This window comes from Takifugu flavidus, chromosome 11, assembly GCF_003711565.1.
Source record: "Takifugu flavidus isolate HTHZ2018 chromosome 11, ASM371156v2, whole genome shotgun sequence".
In the NCBI taxonomy this organism is placed as follows: Eukaryota; Metazoa; Chordata; class Actinopteri; order Tetraodontiformes; family Tetraodontidae; genus Takifugu; species Takifugu flavidus.
In genome coordinates this window covers 4289303-4312377 of record NC_079530.1, presented here as the reverse complement: position 1 = coordinate 4312377, position 23075 = coordinate 4289303, and the positions used below count along the sequence as shown (strand labels likewise).

The following is a 23075-nucleotide window of genomic DNA, read 5'->3' as shown; positions in this document are numbered from 1 at the left end:
CAGCCGCTCCACTCTGAGCTCCTCTGGAGTGACTGAGCTTCTCACACAATCTCGGATTTGGAGGCACTCTGCCTGTAAACCACCTCAATACATGCTGGAGGTTCTGGCTTGTTGAAGCCAAGAGGACAATGTAATCTGTAAAAATCAGAGATGAAATCCTGTCGTTCCCAAACTGGAGTCCGCCTGGTCCCTGGCTACGCCTAGAAATTATGTCCATAAAAATTATGAACAGAACTGGTGACAAAGGGCAGCCCTGCCGAAGTCCATCATGCACTAGAAACAGGTCTGACTTAATGCCAGCAATGCGAACCCCACTCCTGCTCCAGTCATACAGAGAGCGAATGGGCTTTAGTGGGCTACAGACCCCATACTCGTGGATACCCCAAGAGACATGGTTGAATGCCTTTTCCATATCAATAAAGCACATGTTGACTGGTTGAGCAAACTCCCATGAACCTTCATGCACCCTGCGGAGGGCTTTAGAGCTGGTGCAGTGTTCCACGACTGGGAAGACACGTTGTTCCTCCTGAACCTGTGGTTTGACGATCAGCTGAATTTTCCTCTCCAGTACCCAGACGTAGACAAGCAGGCAGGCTGAGAAGTGTGATCCCCCTATAGTTGAAACACACCCTCTGGTCCGTCTTTTAAATAGGTACCACCACCACCACGGTGTTAAACTCCAGAGGCGCTGTTCCCGAATACCATTTGTTGTTGCAGAGGCGTGTCAGCCAAGACAGCCCTACAACATCCAGGGACTTGAGGTACTCAGGGCAGATCTCATCCACACACGACCTGTTTCCATCGAGAAGCTTACTAATGATCTTGATGACTTTGGCTTAGGTGATAATGTCCACCTCAGAGTTCTCAGCCTCTGCTTCCTCAGTGGAAGGTGTGTCGATGGGATTTAGGAGCGCTTCGAAGTATTCCTTCCAAATCCCAAAATATCAAATACCATTACAAGATAGAAACAATTACATCCCTCCCTCCTTCTATCAGTCCACCCTTCTATCTGTCCAATCCTCCATCATCCATCATCTCTCCTTCGCCCATCCATCCCTCCATCATCCCTCCCTCCCTCCAACCCTGCCTCCATCCAGAAGATCCGTGAACTTCAGCACAGATGGTGGGAGTCGGACCGAGAATCGAGCGCTTGTTTCAGCTCAGTTCCTGGAACGAACGCAACACCTCCTTGAATGTCCAGTAGGCGGCAGCAGCGCCGCAGCTCACACACCAAACTCCCAGAAAGAAGAAGAAAGATACAGTTCGTCTTATTCGGTGTTTGTGTTTTGACTGTTTCATGCATCGAATCGTGGTTGATTTACTGATTAAAGATGACAGAAAGTGTGCGAGCGGAGCTGGAAAAATATCTGGAAAGTTTGAACATCGTGACGAACTGCGTCGAACATCCTCCGGTAAAACTGAAGATGTTCAACGTGCCTTCATGTCTATAAAGCTGTATTCGAAAGATCAATCTTGGTGCTCTCACAATATGGCGAATGGTCCTGAAAACGTTGCAATTTGAGCTTTTTAAGTTTGTGACGCTGGTCAGAATTCAGCCACCTGTTGTTTGAAAGAGTCAAAAATATATTTTCCATTACTTTTAGTTCCACCATCGGTCCCAGCGTTGTTTGGTTGGGCTCGTATCAACTGGAAGCAAAATGACTCTAGTTATGAAGCCACTTTAGAAAAGCAGACTTTGAAAGATGTATATTGTAATCTATACTGGTCCTGGTAGTCCAGTTTTACTTGGATCAATCACAATGTTGTGAGTTCTATTTCACTCGTCTTTGATCAAAGTTGCTGCAGGTGGTGCCGCCTTATTTGTAGTTCAGTAATCATGTTTGTGATTAAAGTGATTTTTATTATTGCCATAAAACAGTGAATGGTTTAATTAAAAGTCTTTATTAAAAACATATGAAACTGAAATTATTTTATTGTATTTATAATCACAATGTACGTCTGGATGTAGTTTGAGCAGAAATGAAAGGTCAGTGTCCCTCAGGTGTTCACGGTGGAGGAAATGATGCCCTACCTGCAGGAAGTAAACGGTGCCATCACCAAGAACCTCTTCCTGAAGGACAAGAAGAAGAAGAGCTTGTGGTTGGTGTCAGTTCGTCATGACCGCCAGGTCAGCAGATCCCCTCCCTTTTCTCATATCTCAAACACATAATATCTCCTCCCATAATGCTCTTTTGTACCCCCTCAGGTCAACCTCAACGACCTCAGCAAGAAGCTCAATTCCGGCAGCTGCAACCTGCGCTTTGCTGATGAAGCGATTATGCTGGAGAAACTTAAGGTGGTTTAAAAGGAGTTGAGGCTTCTTCCTGTTTATGAAGTTGATGTGTTTTAATCTTTTAAAATACGTTGTCTGGCCTCTCAGGTGGGCCAGGGGTGCGCCACAGCTCTTGCTCTGCTCTTTGATAAGGACCAAAGCGTCCGGTTAGTCCTGGACCAGGACCTGGTGCAAGGAGGGCACGATCATGTTTATTTTCACCCCATGACCAATGCCGCCACTATGGGGCTCCACCCAGAAGATCTGATGCGCTTCCTGAAAGAGACGGGCCATGAACCCATTCTGGAAAGCTTTAATTAAGACCAAACTGGACTAAAAACGGGAGTGGAGTCATGCTTGTGTGGGTTTATCTTTCAGACGCATTTGACTTTGAGTAAATATTTTTTCTGTTCACAAATAAATCAGTCAATCAATGTTTATTTATATAGTGTCTGTTACAATCAAAATAGTTTCTAGGTGCTTTACAGAATCCCAGGTCCTGACACCCAACAAGCAACAGTGGCAAGGAAAAACTCCTCTTTAACAGGAAGAAACCTGTTCAGGACCAGGCTCATGTAGGGGAACCCTCCTGCTGATGGCCAACTGGGTAGAGAGGGAGGAGAAGGGGTGAACCATATTCATTATAACAAACTGCTGCTGTAAAAGTTGAGTGGGTCAGCAGGGTCAGAGGTCAGCATACAGCTATAAAGGCAGCGATACCTGTAGATGGATACAGAGGGGGGGCAGAGAAACTACAAAAGAAACATCAATGATCTACTCGGTGAGGAGGAGAGAAGATGGAGGCACCCATGAGGCCTGTCAGGTGATCACGACACTCTAAATATGATAATTATGTCTAGGTTAATAACTGGAACTACGGAATTACTGACAATAAGCTTTTACAAAGAGGAAGGTTTTAATTATAACCTTGTAAGTAGAGTCAGCCTGACAACAGGAGGATGTGTGTTTTAAGAGAAAGTGTATCAGCCCTGCATTTGGCGAGTAGACAGTCCATGATGTTCCTCACCATTCCACCCACAGCAGCTGGGAGAGGCTCCAGACCCCCACAACCCTATTTAGTAGATGGATGGATGGAGCAACCATTTTACAACCAACCCTTGTTATTGACGACATCATCATATGAGTGGGTTATTGTGGTTGTTCTCAAGATGGCACCATGTATCAGTATATTTTGACCTTCCTTTTGTAATGAAACACAACCTCTTTCCTGATGGCAGATACTAAACAGCCACAAGCCAGGGTGTGAGCTGTCTTCTGAGATCTTCGCTCTTATCATGCAGCAAGATTTGGTAATATTTCCAGTAGGACAGAGGGCAGCTAATGATCTCAGCAGACCTGGCGATCCTCTGCAGAACCCTCTTATCAGCAGCAGAGCAGGCAGCAAACCGGACCAGCACTGACTCCATGGTGGCCCGGTCGAAGGGCAGCTGCAGTTCTCCCTCAGCACATGAAGGAAGTTGAGTCTTTCTGGCCAGTGCTTGATGGTCTCTTCTCTTCCTCCTGATATCGAGGACCATTTCCTTGGTCTTTGTGTTCAACTCCAGGTTGTTTCTGAATCACTCAGTAAGCTCCTGTATCTGTACCTACAAGTGGCAACCTTCTGTGAGCAAGGAATTAAGTTTAAAGGATGGCTTCATGTTGGATTTTTGCAGTCAGAAGTAACAATACTTGGCAAAGAGGGTGAAGCTGGAGGAGGAGTAAGGGGTGGGGGTAACCTTTGACCTCAGTCTATGCAGCCCACCCACAGACTCTAGTGTATGTCATGCATGTCAATCAAATGGACACAACCCCAGTTATAAAGGATTAATATCTAATTAATTGTGGAAATAATTTTAGATGGACCACCAGATCATATCTTAGGATGATGAAATGTGGCTGTTGACACCGTTTTTGAATGAATATTTCCTGATTAAAAATGAATGGGAGTGGATTAGAGTCAGGGCTGGAACTCCCAGCGGATATCAGTGGTATATAATCCACCGATTATAACCTCACTTCCACTTTGGCTTCACTTTTCAGATCAGAAAACTACGTCCATCTTTCATGTACAGTCTATGATCTGTACACACCACGACGTGAGGATCCAGTCACTAGGGTAAATGCATTATTTTAGTTTGTGAAGTTCGCAAAAAAAGAATCAACAACAAACAAAAATATACGTTTATAAAAGATTAAAAAAAACAACACGTTTGGAGTCCCCATATCCACTGCTGCTTTTTTGGTCACTATGGGAACATCAACACCGCAGGGGCGTGGGTTGTAATAACTGGTGGTTCTGTGGTTGTTATTTTAAACACATCATCTTCAGTTCATTACTTGAGTCAGTTAGTTTCCTTAAACAGATCAATCAACCAACTCATAGCTTCAACCACACCCTTGATCTAGTTCTGACTTATGAAGAACATGTGTCTGTGCTTTCTCAAAACCCACTCCTGTCAGATCATTCTTTGATCACTTTTACATTTATGATTAAGGATTCTTCTATGCTCAGAACACAATCTTATTATAGCAAATGTCTTTCAGATAACGCTATAGCTAAATTTAAGGAAGTGATCCCTGTGCTAATCCCAGGACCACTGTATGTTTCTCCAGGGATTAATCATTATAATCTTAGCCCTGCCGAGTTCGACTCCGTTGCTGAAGGTGCAGTACCCTCACTGAGAATCAGGCTTGATTCTGTTGCCCCCTGAAAAAGAAAATAGTAAATCAGAGGAGGTGTGCCCCCGGTATAATTCACACATTAGGACCCTCAAGCAGAAAGTGCGAAGACTAGAAAGAAAGTGGTATTCTTGTAAAATAGATAGCTACCATTTAGCATGGAAAGACTGTATGGTAGTTTATAAAAAGGCCCTCCGGAACGCTAGAACATCTTATTTTTCTTCCTTAATTGACGGGGAAGCCTCCTGATCCATACTGAGAGCATAGAAAAGTCTGTGGAACCTTTTCAGAGACAGTGTGTTGACGTTAGTTGTCAGTCATGACAACAAATAACCCTTTACAGGAGATTAGTCTTTTGAATCTAAATAGGTTTCATTTTTAAAATGAAATGCTGAAATAAATCAACGTATCGATAATTTCCGATAGTTCATGAAGAGGCATGGGGATAGGCACACGCGCACAAACACACAGGTGGTAGCTCCGCCCCCTCCGTTCCGCCGTTCTCACACTGGCTGCAGTCTCCGGTTCTCTGCATCGGACCCTGCCTGCAAGTCAACCAGGATTGGTGCCTCCTCCAGCGACCTGCAGCTGACAGGTGAGCCGGTTTCCGTCTTTCTATCTGGGCTGATGTTTGAAGGCAGCAGGGGCCGGGCTGGGACTTATGGACCAGTTAGAATTACGGTGTTGGTGGTGCCGCAGCCCTGCGGAGCGCTGAGCGGTTTCTTCAGATGAGCCGGAGCCCCGAAGCCCCGGACAGAGTGCTTGGTGCCGCTGTGGTTTTGTCATTGTCTGTAGGAACTTTGCTGGAAGTGACGTCACGTCGAAAGTGGAGGGACCGGCTTAATGCAGATTAATTAAAAAGAAAGAAATAGATAACGCAGATTTAGCAAAGAGTTCCCGCGTGCTCTGACCACTTTTACACAGTTATGAGGCGTGTTTCATGAGGATTAATTTTCGACTGCTTCAGATAGGTTTTTGGGCGTAGATGAAAATATGATAAACTGACCTCAGGTGACTAGTTTAACATAAATGTTTCATAAATGATATTTACTTTGAAAGACAAACGTGTGTTGGAGGGACACCTCTTGGAGGGGCAAAACCCCGAATGGGATGCGGGCCAAGAGGACCAGGTTTGGACACTACTGGGTCAGGGTAATTGGTAGTGGTGAGGGAGAGGAGCTGGAGCTTTTCCTTCTTTGGTACCTGCTCAGCTGAGGTTCCGAGCCTGCTGAGTAAAGCTCAGGTCAAGATATGATGGCCTTTTCTGGTGTTCATATTGACTAAAATGTTTGATGTGTTACCGTCCTGTACTGTGAGGATGGGTTGTGGTTGTCCCAGTCCCTCATAATGGAACCTCCCCAGTAGATTCTTCTCAAATATCATTTTATTGTTTTAAATAGAGTCTTGCTTAACAACCTGACTGATGGCCTTTTCTGTCCTGCTGCCCTGACCGTTGACCTTTACAAAGATAAGATGGTGGAGCTTCTTTCTCATGCTTGTGAAGGTCAATGGCAGATGACAGGAAACCATGCTCTTCAACTTCCTTCAATGTGTTTTAGTCATGGATGCATTTCTTAAAAGATTGATCATTTATTTACTTCATTACAACAACAAACAGGAAGTTGAGTCCTTCAGGAAGAGACAGAGACAGTGGGAGAGACCGCAGAGACGGACACAAATGTCCTGGAAAAGGAACCAGTTTGTGTCAGGAAGTGGCAGTGGTGGGATTCAGGGGGCTTTGCTGCCTCCCACTATGACAACTATCATTCCCAGCAAAGGTCTGAGCAACGAACCAGGACAAAACAGCTGTTTCCTGAACAGCGCCCTGCAGGTACACACATGGCTATACACACATGATACACACACTGACCCTACATCAAACCACAACCAAAACAACAGACAAATACAGCAACAAAACTGAAATTGCTGAACTGAAACCAAGTGGTTCAGTTGGGTGAGAGGTCAGGAGGTGAAAGTACAACTTTGGGATCGTGATACCTGAGAACAGCAGAGTAGGTGAGAGGAGAGGCAACCATGAAGTGGTCAGGAGACAGAAAGTCAGGTAATCACGTTTCCCAGCAGCCTCGGCCTATGGCAGCATCGCTAAGATGATGCTAAAGATCAGCTGCTCTTGTTCTATTAGCATTATCTTAGCCAGCATAATGTCTGTAGCTACAGAATAAAGTCTGTCACAGAGGAAGGTTTTCATCTTCATCATCTTCTGAACCTGGGCACTGAGCTGGTTCCACAGCAGGGGGCTTGATAGCTAAAGGCTGGACCCCCAATCCAACTGATAAAGGTTATGGAACCAGCAGTAAACCAGCACCCTGAGAAGACTGGGTTGATCAGGTGCCTTTCATTTCTCCAGATGGGGTGGATCTGGACCTCTAAAGACCACAGAAGAATTTTAAAGCTTGTTAACAAATTGTCATGTTGAACAAACTAAAGCATCAAATTTTCTTTATGGTACAACTTTGGATTTTTTTTTAAATGTTCTTTTTGATGTAAATGGGGTTATTTTATACAACGGACTTGGATTTATTTAGAATTTGGATGTTACAAAGAAGCAAGAGGAATCATAATGTCACATGTTGGTACAGATGGTGGTCCAAGCACCAACAGGAAGAGAACAGCAGATTGGAGCTGGTGGGGGGGACAGGATGGAGAAAATCAAGGCCCTCCAGGAGCGCTGACTCAACAGAAGCTAAAATCTGCAGTTTATGTTTAAAGATGACATAAGTCAAACCTGGAACATTCTTCGTTCCCAAACCAGGAAACACAAACACCATCAATTCAAGCAGCTCCTTCATTTCCTATCATGCTTGGTGATTGATCCTCAACAATGAGCAAATGAGCCTCAATTTATTGGTTATTACATTATTTGATTAAATGAAAAAATTTGAATAGAGCCAAAGATCCTATGGTCTTCTTGAGACAGATGGCTCTGCCCATTCAGGACCACTCTTCATTAAAATCTGTCCTGAACTGATGGTGTAGTTTACTCAGAACGATGCCCAGATTCACATCCAGTCAGTATAATTCACATGTGTAAATAGAGCGGGGATAGGGTCTCACACACACACACACACACACACACACACACACACACACACACACACACACACACACACACACACACACACACACGTAGTCTTGTGGAATTTTAATGATCTATATTTTTGATGGGAAATTTTTTAAGGAAAATAATTTCTCGAATCCTCCTGGAGCATAATGATGAAGAATGAAAGACAACATGAGCTACATGTTTATGCTGAGCTAATCAAACGTGTATTGATCAATCTAAATATGTGCTATTTTATTCTCCAGGTTCTGTGGCACCTGGACATCTTTCGCCGAAGCTTCCGTCGGCTGATCCATCACAAATGCTTGGAGGACTCATGTATTTTCTGCGCTCTGAAGGTGAGATTGTATGTGTCAGGTGAGGCGGACCAGTGGTGGCACCCCCTGCTGACCTGCTTATCTATTTCGTTTCAGAATATCTTTGCTCAGTTCCAGTACAGCAGTGAGAAAGTTCTCCCCTCTGACACACTTCGCAGCGCTCTCGCCAAAGCTTTCCAGGATGAGCGGCGGTTTCAGCTCGGCATCATGGACGATGCAGCGGAGTGTTTTGTAAGAGTCGCCTTCAGCCCAGACAGGGTCCTGATTCTGATGATCACACTTGTCTCTGCATTCCTGCAGGAGAATATTCTGATGAGGATTCACTTCCACATGGTAGACGAGACTAAAGATGATTTTTGCATGGCACGACACTGTATCCCTCACCAGAAGTTCTCCATGATGCTTTTGGAACAGGTGAGGGCCTGTTCGGGTTCTGGTACTGCAGCCACCATGACCACAGTGATGTCCACGAGTACCTAAGAAATTCCTGGTTTCTTTATCAGCAGGAACATTATGTTTCTGTGTGTTTCAGTGTGTGTGCAGCAACTGTGGAGGATCATCACAACCTCTACCCTTCAGTCAGATGGTCCATTACATCTCCACCACCTCACTGTGGTGAGTGTGTGTGTTATTCTTTAAAATGTCTAATTTGATATTAGAAATGGCTACAATATTAACAGAACAGAACTGACATTCTTAAACCTGATGAACTTTTCTAGCAGCTCCCTAAACAGTCTCCCAGTTCATGAGTGGGGACCAGGGTTAGGGTTAGTCCATCTATCAACCAGACTAGAGTTTAATATAACCACTTTGATGAGCAGCATATGCTGGATAACGAGCTGTGAAGGTCCTCCCTGGTTCCTCTGTGCTTTTCTCCTGACCCAGACTGGTGAACCTCAGTCATCCCCCTTGACTGATGAAGATGTTTGGTTGGTCGAAGAGCTGCTTTTGGCTCAGTCACAATCTCACCTTTTCCTGTCATTCTTGGTTATTTTCCTGCTCTTTTCTACTCTTCTGCCTCTCCTGCCATCATTTCAACTTGAAATCATGTCGATTTTCATGTTATTCATGTAATGTTGTTCATGGTTGTAGTTTGTATTCGTGCAATGTATCAGTACATTATTTTTCCATATTGCAGACAATTTTCCCATGGTTCCGGGAAAATGTGAGTGACATACACTGTAGCGTTCTGTATACAGGGAACAGGAAGTGATTTCAGACACAGCCCAGCCTCTCGGTATTAACCACACCCATATTTATTTATTGGCTGAGTTCTAGACATCTCTTTCACCATGTTAGCCTAAGAAAAAGAGTTTTTGGGCCCAGTGGAAGCAGTTAACCAATGCTATATTTGCAGTATCAAAGTTTGTCCAGCAGGATTTACTCTTCAACCTCGGGGGCACTTACTGTTTCAAGTTGTTGTAGTAGATCTATGGAACCAAATCTGTAACCGTATCAGTATTTTTTTTAAAACTTAAATTCAATAAGTGGAAAGTATAAAATAGGAAGTTTAGAAAAGTTTTGCCATTTTTTCTCTTTATGTGAACTGATCATTTCTGCACATTGATAACAGGAAGCTCGGCTCAATCATCTCCTCCCCTCCTCTTCCTTCTCAGCAACCAGGCTCTGAAGATGTTGGCGTCTCGGGAGCAAGCCACACCCAGAATGTTTGGTGAACTGTTGAGGAATGCCAGTATGGGCGACCTTCGCAACTGTCCCGTAAGACGCCTTTGTGGTCCCTAGCACAGCTTGATGTTAACTCCTCTGTGAACATCTGCTCCTCCTGGTTGTCAGGGTCAGTGTGGGCAGAAGCTCCAGACAAGCCGGGTTCTCCTCAACAGTCCCGAGGTCGTTACCATCGGACTGGTCTGGGATTCAGAGCACTCTGACCTCGCCGAGGACGTTATCCACGCACTGGGAACGTGTCTCCATCTGGGAGATGTAAGACAAAGATCCAGCCACTCGCTGGTCTCTCCTCCAACATTCATCCCTGGTTCATTGTCAGGATGAGCTCTCAAGAATGTTCTCATCAGCTCATAACAGGAACCGACTTTCAGTGTAACAGCGGAGGACACGTCTCTTCTTCTGTGGTCTTCTGCAGTTGTTTTCCAGAGTGACGGAGGAGAAGGCTCGCCAGTCAGAGCTCTACCTAGTGGGCATAGTGTGCTACTACGGCCGACATTACTCCACCTTCTTCTTCCAGACCAGGATGCGACGCTGGATGTACTTCGACGATGCTCATGTCAAAGAGGTCGCTTTGATCTCAGAAATAAGATTTGATCATGAAATAATATTTACAGAAACATCTGACAAAAAATAACTATTCAGAAATGTAGCGATTTTTATTGCCAGCAGACAAATCTGTGAGCGGAGAATCTTTCAAGTGAATCTTTTTCTCTGTCAAACAGATGAAGCAATAAAAAAAACAATCAATGAAAAAGGTTTAGGAAAAAATGGAAAAAGCCTCAATTTTAAAGAAAAAGTTTAACTGCCAAAAATTTACAAGAAAACCTTTTTTACAACTCCTTTCTCTTTGTCTCCTCTTGTCTCTCTTCCCCTGTCTATCTCTCTTTCCCATCTCTCTCTTCCCAATTCTCTCCCCTCTCTCTCATTTCTCCCTGTCTCTCTCTCTGCCATTGATAAAAAGCAGGATTTCCCTCCGTTATTGGTAACTGCAGGCAGAACAAGGGAGCGGTCACAGTTTCTTTCACATGCTTGTTGGTCTTTGGCTCTTTGAATGGAAATCTGGACTTTTGGAAGAGGAAGGTTGACTTTAATCAGAGCAGCTTCTCTTTCATGTCAGACAAATGCAACTGTTCAAAAATAGTTTAAATGTACTTCTTCAGGCTTGGATCAGGAGTATTTTTGGCACATGCGGTGGGTGGACCCATGTCCTGATCTGGACCCATGTCCAGCTGAGAATCTGAGAAATATTGCCGATATTTTCAGGTTGTGATTGGCTGTCTGTCATCTGCAGATTGGTCCACAATGGAAGGACGTGGTCTCTCGCTGCATCAAAGGTCACTACCAGCCTCTGCTGTTGCTATATGCTAACCCGCGGGGCACGCCGGTGCCAGCACAGGATCTGCGGCTCGACCTTTATCACTTCAACAGGTTGTGTTATGACAGTGAGGACTCAGGTAATGATAATAGTCACAAGGTTAGCCAAGCTGCTACTGCTCCATGACTAGCTGACTGACGCATGATCCTTGATGCGGTGTTGTTTGGTTGCGTCACAACTGACCCTGCCCCTCTGCCCCCTGTTGGCCAGGCTGTGAGTAGTCCATCTCCAGTGACACTCGCACCGAGTCATCAACAGAGAGATACCGGTACTCGTGTTGCCTGATCTCACACTCAAACCATGAATCCCTACTCAGGCAGGACTCCATCGTCTGCACCAGCGCAGCTCTGCACGCTTTTACATTTTTGACAGCATTCAATTTTCCATCTGAACAATGAAGTATAAAACTTCGTAAACTACTTTATCCCTTCCTGGAATCTGTCCCAGCTGCATACAGGCAAGTCCAACCCTGGATGAGTCCCCAGCTCATTGCAAAACTGTATGTAAGCATTTGGGGGTTCGGTACCTTGCTCAAGGGTACCTCGGCAATGCTCTGAAAGTGTCCTGGCACCTCTCCATATTACCAGAACACCTCCCAGATTTTGCCTAGACTGTGAACCAAGAACCATCCTTCTGCCAGACAGCTACTAATGCCCCAACTTCATAAATCACGCACACTAAATGATTAAAGGACACATGGAAAATTTGAATTCTCCCTGATAGAAGTTGATTCATACATGAGGTCAATTTTTTTCATCAGCAGATTTTTCATGATAATAAATTTATAAATAAACACTTTTAGAAGAATCTTCATGGATTTATAAAACATTTAATTAATTATTATTGTTAGTGAAATAAATGTTAGAAAACCATACTGTGAAAATTCCCTTTAATACAGCAACAGCCAATCATAGTCTGCCCTTCTACGTTATTGTGTTGTTCTGTTCCTGTCATAGACCACCTGACCAACAGAGGGCAGTTGTTGAGGAAAGGACGCGTGTCAGGAGACAAGAGGCAGAGCTCGAGCCGCCACCAACAATCTAGAACAGACAACGAAGCCTTGTTGGCAGGCTACCACAGTGAGGGTAGATGTGTGTCGTCATCATCATCATCATCATCATCATCAACAACCATCTTATCAATCGTTCAGTTTATTGAAGGCTGTTACTCAGGGATCAAAGGTCATCTTGGATTTTTCCCCCCAGGCGAGACGTTGAGGGAGCAGCAGGTTCCTCACCGCCTCCTTAAACCTTCCTCCTCCATTAGTCTCCTCCGAGATTTTAAGGAGACGATGAGCATCATCAACCACAGTCGAAAACTCTCCTCCTCCTCTTCCAGCAACACTACTCCCAGCTCCTCCAGTAAACCCCTGGACTGGAAAGCTGACACCAGCATTGAGTCAAAGTCCAGTTTTTATGAACGAGCTGGCTCCGGAAGGTGCAGGCCAGCATGGAGGCCCCAACGAGAGGTGCTGAACATTGACTCCATCTTCACCAGAGAGAGGAGGAAGCAGGGAGGGTACAGCCTGCTGGGACCTGAAGGGGAAGCTCCAGGGGCCTCCCCCACAGTTCCTCAAGAAACTGGTGAATCTCTACCCATCAGTTACAGCAGCCGGCTTCCAGCAGAGCTGTCTCCTTCGCCCCTTTCTTCTAAGCTGATACAGAGGATGGAGATTGGTTATGAGAGCGGCGAGAGGAACAGCAGCCCCATCAGCCGGGACCTGAAGCCTGGAGAACAGTGAGCTCCATCGGTTTGTCCAGAAGAGTCTGTATCCTGCTGTCCTCACTTGTGCAGATGTCTTCACTGGTGCGGATGTCCTCACTGATGCAGATGTCCTCCCTAGTATTGATGTCCTCACTGGTTTAAATGTCTTCACTAGTGCAGATGTCCTCCCTAGTATAGATGTCCTCACTGGTGTAGACATCCTCACTGTTGTAGATGCATCAAAGGAACTTATTTGTCCCTGAGGGGGCGATGTGATTTCACAAAATCTTTAATTTCTGGTTATTCATCAGGACTTGTATCTCCTTCCTTCAGGGAGTCTGCTGTAAAGGAACCTTTGTCCTCATCCACAGCTCCATCACGGAGGAACATCTGATCAAAGAGTAGTGGCACACTGCTGCAGGAATGTAGCTCTGCCAGCATGGGGAGCTTTGGTAGGACCTCTGTACCGAGGGGCCTTTGGGCAGTAAATAGAGATCTGCCCTCATAACTTGTGTTTTTGAAATAGTGCCACCTACCTACCTCAGTGAGCTTGATGAGTTGCAAGAGGAGGTACAGAGGAGAACCAGGGAGGAGGAGCAGCAGCGACAAGAGGAGAAGCAGAGAGGGGTGGTGCTCGGCTTCAACCCCCAACCGAGCAAGTACCTGGACCTTGACCAGCTCCAGATCCAGGGTGTGTGGATCCAGAAGGCTGAAGAGAGAGGGAGGGATAGGGAAGGAGAAAGAGGAAGGGAGAGAGCAGGAGATTGTTTTTTTTGGGATGGACAGCAGAAATTTTCCACAGTGCTGACACATAAATCTGTGTGTGTGTGACCTCTTCCACAGGAACAGTTTTGAGCATAGTGTGTCAGAGGCAGAGCTTCTGCTCGACCAGTTGGTGCGTCTGGAGCAGGCGGGTGACATCAACGCCGCTTTGTCAGCTGTCAGTGAAGCAGAGTGTAAGATCAGTGTGATTCCGCCTCACGCACACAAAAACACCCTCATCTCACCTGTTACAGCCAAATGTGTGTAAGTTTGAGTAAGGTTCTTCATTTTTTAAGTTTATAGAATTTTGAGGGGCTTTTTTTAAGTTTATGAATTTAGTATCACAATGTGTTCTATGTTTTATGTCTTCCATACATTTCTTTCTCTCAGATGTAAAAAAGCTTTAATCATAAATCATTTGGCATGGTCCAATTTTATTTTTCATAATTTCTTCTTTGTTTTTGTTTTGTACTGTGTTGTCATTTGACACGGTCAAACTTCAGCCACTGATATTATAGGGCAGAGCCTGTGACCACAGTCGGCTGCAGTGATACATCAGGAAAAGTAACAGTCTGCAATCAGGTGTGTGTGGAGTTAAATGTGTTGAATCGATCCCAAATCGAGCCAAATGGAGGAACTCTGGTTAACCAATCACAGGTGCTGCTTCCTCCCCTTCACCTTTTACCTGAGTCGATGTCAGGAAACTAAAGTTCAGTTTTGTTCCGTCTAGTCTAAACTTTTGCTTCTGTTCTACTCTAAGTCCTTTATCTGTAAAAACGTGCTTGTTGTCAGTTTTCTACTTTTTTCAATTTATTAAATCGTAGTCGTTAAAGGTTATTTAAGATAAATTGTCTCTTTGCTAATGTCACGTCAGACAAAATGTCTTCAGTTAGTGTGATTTCAATGATGGAATCTTAACCTAGCAACAGTTGCCAAAGTTTAATGAAAAGTAGCAGAAATTAGTGTTACCGGTCTTGTGGACACCTGCGCAGGTGTTTACCTTCACTTTTACAGCATAAAATGTGACTGCTATCACTGTCCCTCTCTCCGTGTCTCTCGCTCACTCTCTAGGAATCAACCACTCTTGCTCCAGGTACTTCTGACAGATGACCACTCAGCTGCGAGTAAGGACAGTCAGGCCACGTCTTCCTGTCTCATTAAGCTTCCCCACCCCGAATTAACCTCAGCATGTCCACCCGTGTCCACAGCTGGACCTGCTCCTGGAGGTTCACCCAGGAACGTCAGGAGAAGTGGAGGCCCCTGCTCTGATTTTAGGAGACCCCTCTCTCCACCCCCCCGCCCCCTTCAACCCCACTTTCTACTTACCCATTCAGGAAGTGGTCCCCTTTTCAAAAGGACCAACACAACACTGGTTATTCTGCTGTTCATCCACAAATCAGACCCTAAATTAACTCACCCTCCTGTAGTCTGACCCAGTGTCACTGGTCTGGGTGCCCGTTCTCAGTTCAGGACTCCAGAGCAACCCAGCCCATGAAACGTCAGGCAGAGAATGTCAGGCAACACTATGGCTCTCAGGTGGCAACAGAATTACTAAAGGCTCCCAACATGCACCAGGGCATCTGCCATCCAACACCCTCTCATTCAAATACAAACCAGGTTAGAACGGAGAGGAAGATCAAACCCCGCTGACACTATCCATGACTGTGTGTGTGTGTATGTGTGTGTAGGTGTGAGGAGGATGCTGTCAAGTTCTCCTCCGTCTAAGACACCAACTGCTGAGTTGGAGAAGTTTGCCTACAGGACGCTGGTCGACCTGCCTCAGAAGGTATCTTGTAAAAATGTATGCTTGGTGTATTATGTGTAATGTATGTGTCAGATTAGAGCAATGAGAATCTTAAAGATGGATCATGTATTATTTGTAATTGTTCTCCAGCTGCTGCCGCCGGCAGGAAGAGGTGAAAACAACGGTGCAGAGAATCTGCGATGCATCTCACGCTGTCTGAATGGAACTGCCTCAGCCACATCCCTAGCCAGGTGATTGGACAGATGGAATGTGGGTGGGAACTTCCAGTTTTACTTTTGACATTATGGCTGTTTCCGAAACCACACACTCGTTCCCTATTCACTACTCACTACATGGGGGACATGGATTGAGTGAACTACGTAGCGCACTCAATTCAAAGTTAGCTTTCGGACACTACGGACACTACGGCGCACGTAAAATGACGTAATGTTGTCGCATAATAATAACGAACCGGTCGCCGGGAAAAGTGGCCAGGTCCATTTAATTATTTTAACCCATCCGAAACATACCCAAACACATTTAGCGGTCGTTTCTTTGAAAATGCAATATTTTACCCTATTATTATCTTTATATAATAATAATAGATTGAAATATTAATGTCAATAATAATAACATAACACTTCCTTATTATCTCAAATAATTAGTGAGATTTTCACGCCATGACATGATGGTACATTCTCAAATATATATATACATTTAGGACTGGTCTTCATAATCCAGCGTTTTGGAGCATGATGTCTGTTGAACCTAGCTGGTTCCTCTTAATTTGAAAAATTTTTGTGTTCCATTTTTGTAAATAGTTATTAAAAAATCCCAATAGGATAAATGCAATTTCTTTATGTGTGTGTGTGTGTTTATGTAAATAGTTTTCATTTCAAAATCAAAAACTGTATCAATTAAATTTAAACTTTGAATAAAGCATTTGTTATCAACCATATGATGCGAAGAAAGCAATCTTTGATGGAAGTTAACTTGATTTAAACAATTTAATATTACAAATACAACAATACAACTATACAATTTAATATATTCTTTTTTACATTTTATCTACCAGTTTCTGTAACAGATTTAAAAGATATGTGAAACAAATAGCATATAATAATAACATTATATTACATACATTTGTACGTCATGTCTGCTCGTTTACCCGCCATTGACAGATTATCACGTGATACCGTAAAGGCTGATGGGATATATTACCGAGTTCGGGTGCATCGGTTGTACACTACTTTTTGCAGTGCATTGTGGGATACATTGAGTGCACTCGCGATGCTCACTAAGAATTCGGACACTATTTCAAAATGGCGTCCACACGATTGAGTGCACTATGTAGGGTATAGGGGGTGGTTTCGGACACAGCCTATGTGACGGAAAGGCGACGCCATCTTCGTTTGGGTAAAAGGATGTGACGCTGCAGCTCCGTCCCTTTCAAACTTACTATTGTGATCAAACATGACATCACCTATTTGTTTCTTTAGAGACATTTTTCATTTTCATTCTTCTGTTATCTCTTTTCTTCTATTTTCACCTTCTCCCTTACTGTCATCTGGGCCCCCCCACCTTCCACCTCCCTCACCGCCCCTGTCACCTCCTGCCCTGCTGATTGCTCCTCCCACCTAACCCTGCGACAGCGGGGCCCCTCAGCACCTGAACCTGACATTGTTGCCTACAAGCACAAGCCCTGCCTCCTGGAGATCTTTAAATAAGCAGTTCTTCATGATGTGATGGTTCCCACTTCCAGGTTGTTTTTAGTATAAAGTTTAGTTTAGTAGAATAATTATCATAAAGGTTAAGCTGAGATTTCTGAGCTGCTAATAAGGACAATCATCATTCTCTTTCATCTTTGCCCCCCACCTGCAGGAGCCCACCAGCCAGTTCTGGTTCTGTCTGACTGCCATCATGCACTCTCAGATCACAGTGTTGCATTGATGTATGGAACTCTTCCATGGGCTCCTCCACGAGCTCCACCCACCCCCTCCATCTCTGCTGTGCCTGGGCACATATCTGGACCCAGCCTGGCTCCCCAGAGTGTCTACGCTACACTGTCCTGCCGCCATTAGCCACCGCCATTGACCTGCTATACATCAAAGCACGATTCAGCCCAGCCCCTTGGTCTTGACGTCCTGCGGACAACAAGTGGCGCCGTCATGACTACAGGCAGTTGGATCCCACAGACACACTGGCTTCTGTTCACATCACATCCTACAGCAGGTACTAATAATCCTGGACAGACATTCTGGTGGATGGAGCTGGATCTTCAGCAGAAGGTAAACAGGAAATGAAGGATATGCATCAGAAAGTGGAGCAGTCTGTTTTTCCACTGGACTTTTTGACCTTTTCAGAGTGAACATTTGTTCATGTCCGTATCTAAAACCTAAGGTTGCATCTGACATTTAGTCTCATTTAAGCAATAAAACCATTTTTTGGGGTATTTGACCAAGTTTTCATTTGATTTTAACAAAGTCTCATGCATTTCTCCACGTTGTAGAACTGAGGTGATGAAAACATTGAAAACATTCCAAGCACTGAGAACTTTATTTTAGGTGACTCTATTGCTATTAACAAGTCAAACTAACCGTTGTGATTATTTAGTTGTGAAATGTGCAAAATTAGAAATGATTAGACAATCCCGCAGAAATTGTCAGGGTGTGCCTCACCCTCTGGCCGGTCTCTGCCCCCCCATGTCTGCCTGTTGCCCCCCCCCCACCAAGTCAATTGAGTGCATGTTATGCAGTGCCATGTTGTGCAGCACCTGCACAATGCCTGTGAGCTACTCCACCCCCCCCCCCCACACACACACATGCAGATTCGTGATCAGGTGATTGGACGTAAAAATGCTGATTTGGACTGCTTAACGCCGTCCAATTCTATCGAAGCCAGGTTCGTTAGAACCGCAAGACAACTGCAGATTTTTGATCTGAATTGTTCTGCTGCTCCGCTCTAGGTCACGTGGTCTCCGGCTCTAACTAGAGCTGAAAAGGGTCGAGAGGGCATTTTCCAGGTGCTTAAGAAATGCCCCACGCCTTTCTAGGTGAATGTATGCTGGAGCATCAAACCTGGGGTTAAATTCCAGGACTCTATTAGTTACAATGGGATTTAAAGGCCTTGAAAACAAGTACATCTTTGCCACCCCCAGGACTAATTACAAGAAAAGTCATAGCCACTAATTCCCATAATTTAGCCAGGTTCTGGGAAAGTTTGGTGTCTCTAAGCCAAAGCGCATAGGAGGAGATACATGCCAAACTTTTTGATGGAGGAAAAAAAGGAGGATAACAAGGGGTGGACTCCTCCAAGTAGGCACATCCAATTAAAATCTATATTAAAGCTAATCATGCACAGTTCTGATGATGAGTGGTGTCATTTTAATGTTTCCTTTGTTATTGGGTTAACAGTACTCCCCACTGGCTTTACTGGGCTCCCTTATTCTTCTGATTGGAGATGGACAAATAAGAGTGGGCGGAGACCACCAAGACCATGTTCCCCTGCTGATTGACCCATCAAATGACACACAATGTTAGTATTTTCACTGCACAACTCACCAAATGTTGTACATCTTTAATATTTACATGTAACCAGGAAACAAGATTGATGACCACTGATGCACACAGGAGCTAGCTAAATAAATGCATCCTGGTGTGGAAGTCACTTTAAACATGATTCATGTGGCGATAGAGAAGCAATGTTACATTTACAGTACTGTACATGTGCTGGCCAAATCTATGCAGATGATGAATAGTGGCCCGTGGTTTGAATAAAGAACCTTCATTTATGCAGTTCAAACCAAAAACTTTCAAAAATATCGACTGCTTTTTTTCAGCATGAAAAGTTGCTTAGTAACGTCAGTGAATGGTTTATTTGAATCTGTCAGCACTTTGATAATCTGACCAATCAAACATGAAATATTGAGGTTCACGCAGGAGAAAGTCAGCATTAAATATTTTTGAGATTTAAAGACATAAGAACTGCTGTTTATTCTGAAATTTGTTCAAATGTTGCCAGCTAACACACTAAACAAAATGTCAGGTCTGAAACCAAGATGGCTGCTCAGTTCATATGAAACACTGGGGCTAATGCTAATGTTCTATCGGGAAACACGACATGCCATTTTTATTGATGTCAATGATCAGTAATGATGGAGTTTAGCTTAACAACAGCGGAGATGAGACCACATGATGACGACGATCGAGTTTCTAACAGGAAGTAACCACAAGTTTAACCACAAGAAGGCGTCATTTACATCCACCATTTAACTGCAGATGAAACAAACACATTTACCTGAAGGTTCTCTAAAGCACAGATATTTTGATGATAACTGGGCTAACTGATTAAGATGATAACTGGGCTAACAGGTTCTATGTTTAAAACTTTTTCCCAGTTCAAGCCTTCCTGACCAGCTTCAGTTTAATGGATGAAGCAGTTTTTGGACAGTCTCAGGTTTTTTAAAAACAGGATTCTGAATGTTCTGATGCTTGTTGGTTTTCTGGGTTAAAGAATTCGGTTATGATTCCAAACTTGATCACTAATAATGCTTGTGATCCTCGAGGCCTTTCCACTGGTTGGCACTAGAATGAGTACATGGTCAGTCGACCTCTCTGGGTTTCCTTCTCCGTCCTACGCCTCGTGCCCGGCTGACCGGCGCCAATTTTGATTCCAGATGTCATCTCTGAGTTCAGGGCGACAAAACAGGCGTGACGACTGAGCCAGACGCTCCCGATCTGCTCCTGATTGGCAGAAAAGGCGCTGGCCGCCAGACTGCGAGGGATAGTTTCTGTTGTCACAGAGACCAGAAAAGGACAGCTGACCTCCTGTTGACCTGGAACAGATGGGAAGTCAGATGGGAAGAAATCAGTTAAACAATGCTGCTTTCTGCACCAAAGATTCAAATCATCTGAAATGTAAAAGATCAAAGGAGAAAATTAACTGTTTAAAACCTTTTGATGAAAAATCTTAACTTTATTAGAGGCAAAAAATCAAAACTTTGATCATAGCCAAATGATTATTTTTACAATAAATTACCCTTTACTTTGGCTCCTCCGCCCTAACTTTGGCCCCTCCTCTAAAACTTGATCATCAAATGAAATGATTCAGGTCTGCTCAGAATTTACTGACTGCTGCTGAAATGTCTGATCACATCCGACTTACTTGCTGTTATTGATTAGATGTGATCCTATATCGGTTGGCTGCTCCTGTGGACACAACAAAGGTCAGAGATCAAGCTCAAGCTGCCTGTATTTCTGCAGCTGATGTACCTGCTGGTGGCTGCCATTAGCCTGGTAATAATCCAGCAGCCTTTCAGCCAGAGCGATACGGCTCAGCAGGTCCTCGATGAAACGCTGGATTCGAACTTTACCACTTTTCTCCTGTTGTGTTGCCACATCCAGAAACTTCTGGATGGTTATGACCTCCCTGCACACAAACCATCATGTGACCTGCTGCCCATTCGTGAGCAGAGCGCAGTCACTACTGGTTTGAGACATCCAGTCAGTTAGTCCAGTAACAAACCAGCGAAGCATCACAGCATGTTTAGCCTTAGCAGTTACTAACTCAGGTAAACACCACAACATCCGAGGCGTTTACATCTCTGCAGCTAAAGAGAAGCTCTTAAAAAAACCTTAAAATGTTTAAAGATCAAGATTTTAAAAAACAAAAATGAGAGATTGGGTTTTCTCTGATTGGGTTAAACTGACTGACTATTTTATTTCTGACTGACTAGAGCTCATGTCTCATGACATCATCATGACATCACCATGACATCATCTGCACCTCTCTCGCTGCTCCAGCTGGTTCTCAGAAGCATTGAGCTGCTCTCTTAGCGCAGCGATCACCATGACAGCCACATCCACCTGCCGGCTCAGCGAGCGCTCTCTCTCAGCCACTTCCTGTCTCTCCTGAGCCAGGTGCTGTGAGTGAGCGCGCTCACACAGCAGCTCCGTGTCCGTCTGGGCCAGCTCTGTGCTCACCCATACCAGCTGCTGTTGCATGGTGCCATCGGCAGCCCGAAGGATTCCGGCCAGCTGCCGGTGCACAGTGGATGAGGCTGCTGCTGTCTCCAGCCTGGAGAAGGAAGTCGGCTCTGGAGGGAAGATGGTTGTTTTTAGGCAAACACCAGCTCTTCCAGAAGCTGCCTCAGCCCAGATCTTTTCATAGTTCAACTTACCAACTAGATTCAGATCCAGGTCCGGCTCCAGGTCCAAATCTAAGGGGCGATCAGCAGGAGAAAATGGGAGCCGAAGAGGGCTGAAACAGCCTTCATCCATACTTCCTTCCCTTTTTTCCCCTTCCTCTTGTTGTGCATCATCTGGTCCTGTCTCAACCTGCGTCCCCACCCCAACGCTCTGTGTGCGCCGTCTTTCAGATGCCTGGGCGAAACTGTAATCCCTGTTGTCACTGAGGGAATGAGCATGAGCCCCTTGCTGTGTGCTCTGCTGCCCCCTGTAGGCTGGAGGGCTAGTGTCATGCCAGGGGATTGCCGCTGAGGTCAGTGGGTCAGGTGGTTTACCGGTGATGCTAAAGCCAGTGGTGAGCTCCTCTGGTGGACGGGAGGAGTGCCGGTACTCCAGGTGAGTGCAGAGTGACGCCAGGCTGCAGAAACGTTTGCTACCACAGCGAGGACAGTGCAACGGAGAGTCACTGGAGAGCACATTGGCACCGCAGGCCTGTCCGTTCCTCTCCAGGAGGAAAGAACCAGAACCTTTACAATGCAACTTCTGTTGCATCACACCTGGAAGAGAAAGAACATCAGAGAATGGCCATTACTAGTATTCCTTTGATTCAGGTGGACGCCTCCACCTTAATTCACCAATCAGTCCTCAATAATCCACCTAGCTGCTCTATTAACACATGTCTACACGAGGTAGACAACAGAACAAAGCCTGGAAAAGGCTGATTTGTGCGTGAGGAAACGTGTGAAACAGAAGTGACAAAACACTTGAAATGTTTATTCCACTGAAAACGGATAAAGAAACAACGACTCAAATGCCCACATGAAGAGCAGCTGGAAAACAGTTTTAAATATGTAATTATCTGCTCCCCAACGTGATATAATGACTAAATGAGCTGACAATAGTTTAGAAATAAAGTAAAAGCAGAAATGAAACCCAATAAACGTGCATCTTCAGTCCCACCTATTGTGTCTGAACCGAACAGGTCAAATCGGCTTTACCTGATCAGTTAGCCTCTGTTAGGCTAGGCTAACATAAGCTAGCGGGAAAAAACCTCGTTCAAACACGGCTGAGCGGAAGAACCCGACCGTACCTGGACCCGTTTGAAGTGAAACACTTGTAGACGTCAGTTTGTGACGGTGTCATGTCCTGGGTACACCACAGCCCACATGATGTCATTCATCCTCCGGACACACAGACGCCGAACACCGCAGTCAAGTTACAAGCAACAGCCACGCATCCTGTTGGCCCTTTCAAAATACACCAAGAATC

At 44.8% G+C, this 23075-nt stretch overlaps 3 protein-coding genes across 9 annotated transcripts; 2 read left to right on the top strand and 1 right to left on the bottom strand.

Moving 5' to 3' along the window:
* Positions 1–732: 732 nt before the first annotated feature.
* prorsd1 (prolyl-tRNA synthetase domain containing 1) lies at positions 733–2712 on the top strand. The gene is made up of 4 exons (XM_057047819.1): positions 733–1412; positions 2003–2128; positions 2207–2296; positions 2381–2712. The coding sequence occupies exons 1-4, from the start codon at positions 1332–1334 to the stop codon at positions 2591–2593; spliced, it is 510 nt and encodes a 169-aa protein (XP_056903799.1). The 5' UTR covers positions 733–1331; the 3' UTR covers positions 2594–2712.
* A 2691-nt stretch (positions 2713–5403) lies between these two features.
* Positions 5404–18078, top strand: LOC130533939 (inactive ubiquitin carboxyl-terminal hydrolase 54-like). 6 transcript variants are annotated; one of them, XM_057047750.1, is made up of 20 exons: positions 5404–5546; positions 6570–6782; positions 8279–8371; positions 8447–8581; positions 8651–8764; positions 8883–8965; positions 9967–10069; positions 10145–10291; positions 10452–10601; positions 11328–11490; positions 12368–12496; positions 12617–13148; positions 13487–13567; positions 13642–13806; positions 13959–14071; positions 14949–15494; positions 15566–15663; positions 15772–15872; positions 17274–17383; positions 17503–18078. In XM_057047750.1, the coding sequence occupies exons 2-13, from the start codon at positions 6630–6632 to the stop codon at positions 13518–13520; spliced, it is 1836 nt and encodes a 611-aa protein (XP_056903730.1). In that variant the 5' UTR covers positions 5404–5546; positions 6570–6629; the 3' UTR covers positions 13521–13567; positions 13642–13806; positions 13959–14071; positions 14949–15494; positions 15566–15663; positions 15772–15872; positions 17274–17383; positions 17503–18078. The 6 variants fall into 6 exon arrangements, with proteins under 6 accessions (XP_056903730.1, XP_056903729.1, XP_056903734.1 ...); XM_057047749.1 differs by having other exon boundaries at positions 13449–13567; XM_057047754.1 differs by having other exon boundaries at positions 12617–13161.
* Positions 18079–19182: 1104 nt separating this feature from the next.
* znf365 (zinc finger protein 365) lies at positions 19183–23072 on the bottom strand. Of its 2 annotated transcripts, none has more exons than XM_057047802.1 (6): positions 22897–23072; positions 21800–22363; positions 21406–21715; positions 20892–21048; positions 20785–20828; positions 19183–20455 (listed from the first exon to the last, which is right to left on the bottom strand). In XM_057047802.1, exons 2-6 carry the CDS (start codon positions 22356–22358, stop codon positions 20254–20256), a joined length of 1272 nt encoding a protein of 423 aa, XP_056903782.1. In that variant the 5' UTR covers positions 22359–22363; positions 22897–23072; the 3' UTR covers positions 19183–20253. The 2 variants fall into 2 exon arrangements, with proteins under 2 accessions (XP_056903782.1, XP_056903783.1); XM_057047803.1 differs by having other exon boundaries at positions 22805–23010.
* Positions 23073–23075: the final 3 nt, after the last annotated feature.

Coding starts and splice junctions, on each gene's coding strand:
- LOC130533939 (XM_057047749.1), top strand. CDS start 6,630: ATGTCCTGGAAAAGGAACCAGTTTGTGTCAGGAAGTGGCAGTGGTGGG. Junction 8,966..9,966: donor ATCTCCACCACCTCACTGTG/GTGAGTGTGTGT, acceptor CTTCCTTCTCAG/CAACCAGGCTCTGAAGATGT. Junction 10,070..10,144: donor GCGACCTTCGCAACTGTCCC/GTAAGACGCCTT, acceptor CCTGGTTGTCAG/GGTCAGTGTGGGCAGAAGCT.
- znf365 (XM_057047802.1), bottom strand. CDS start 22,358: ATGCAACAGAAGTTGCATTGTAAAGGTTCTGGTTCTTTCCTCCTGGAG. Junction 21,716..21,799: donor CCTGGATCTGAATCTAGTTG/GTAAGTTGAACT, acceptor TCTTCCCTCCAG/AGCCGACTTCCTTCTCCAGG. Junction 20,829..20,891: donor CTAATGGCAGCCACCAGCAG/GTACATCAGCTG, acceptor TTGTGTCCACAG/GAGCAGCCAACCGATATAGG.
- prorsd1 (XM_057047819.1), top strand. CDS start 1,332: ATGACAGAAAGTGTGCGAGCGGAGCTGGAAAAATATCTGGAAAGTTTG. Junction 1,413..2,002: donor ACTGCGTCGAACATCCTCCG/GTAAAACTGAAG, acceptor AGTGTCCCTCAG/GTGTTCACGGTGGAGGAAAT. Junction 2,297..2,380: donor TTATGCTGGAGAAACTTAAG/GTGGTTTAAAAG, acceptor CTGGCCTCTCAG/GTGGGCCAGGGGTGCGCCAC.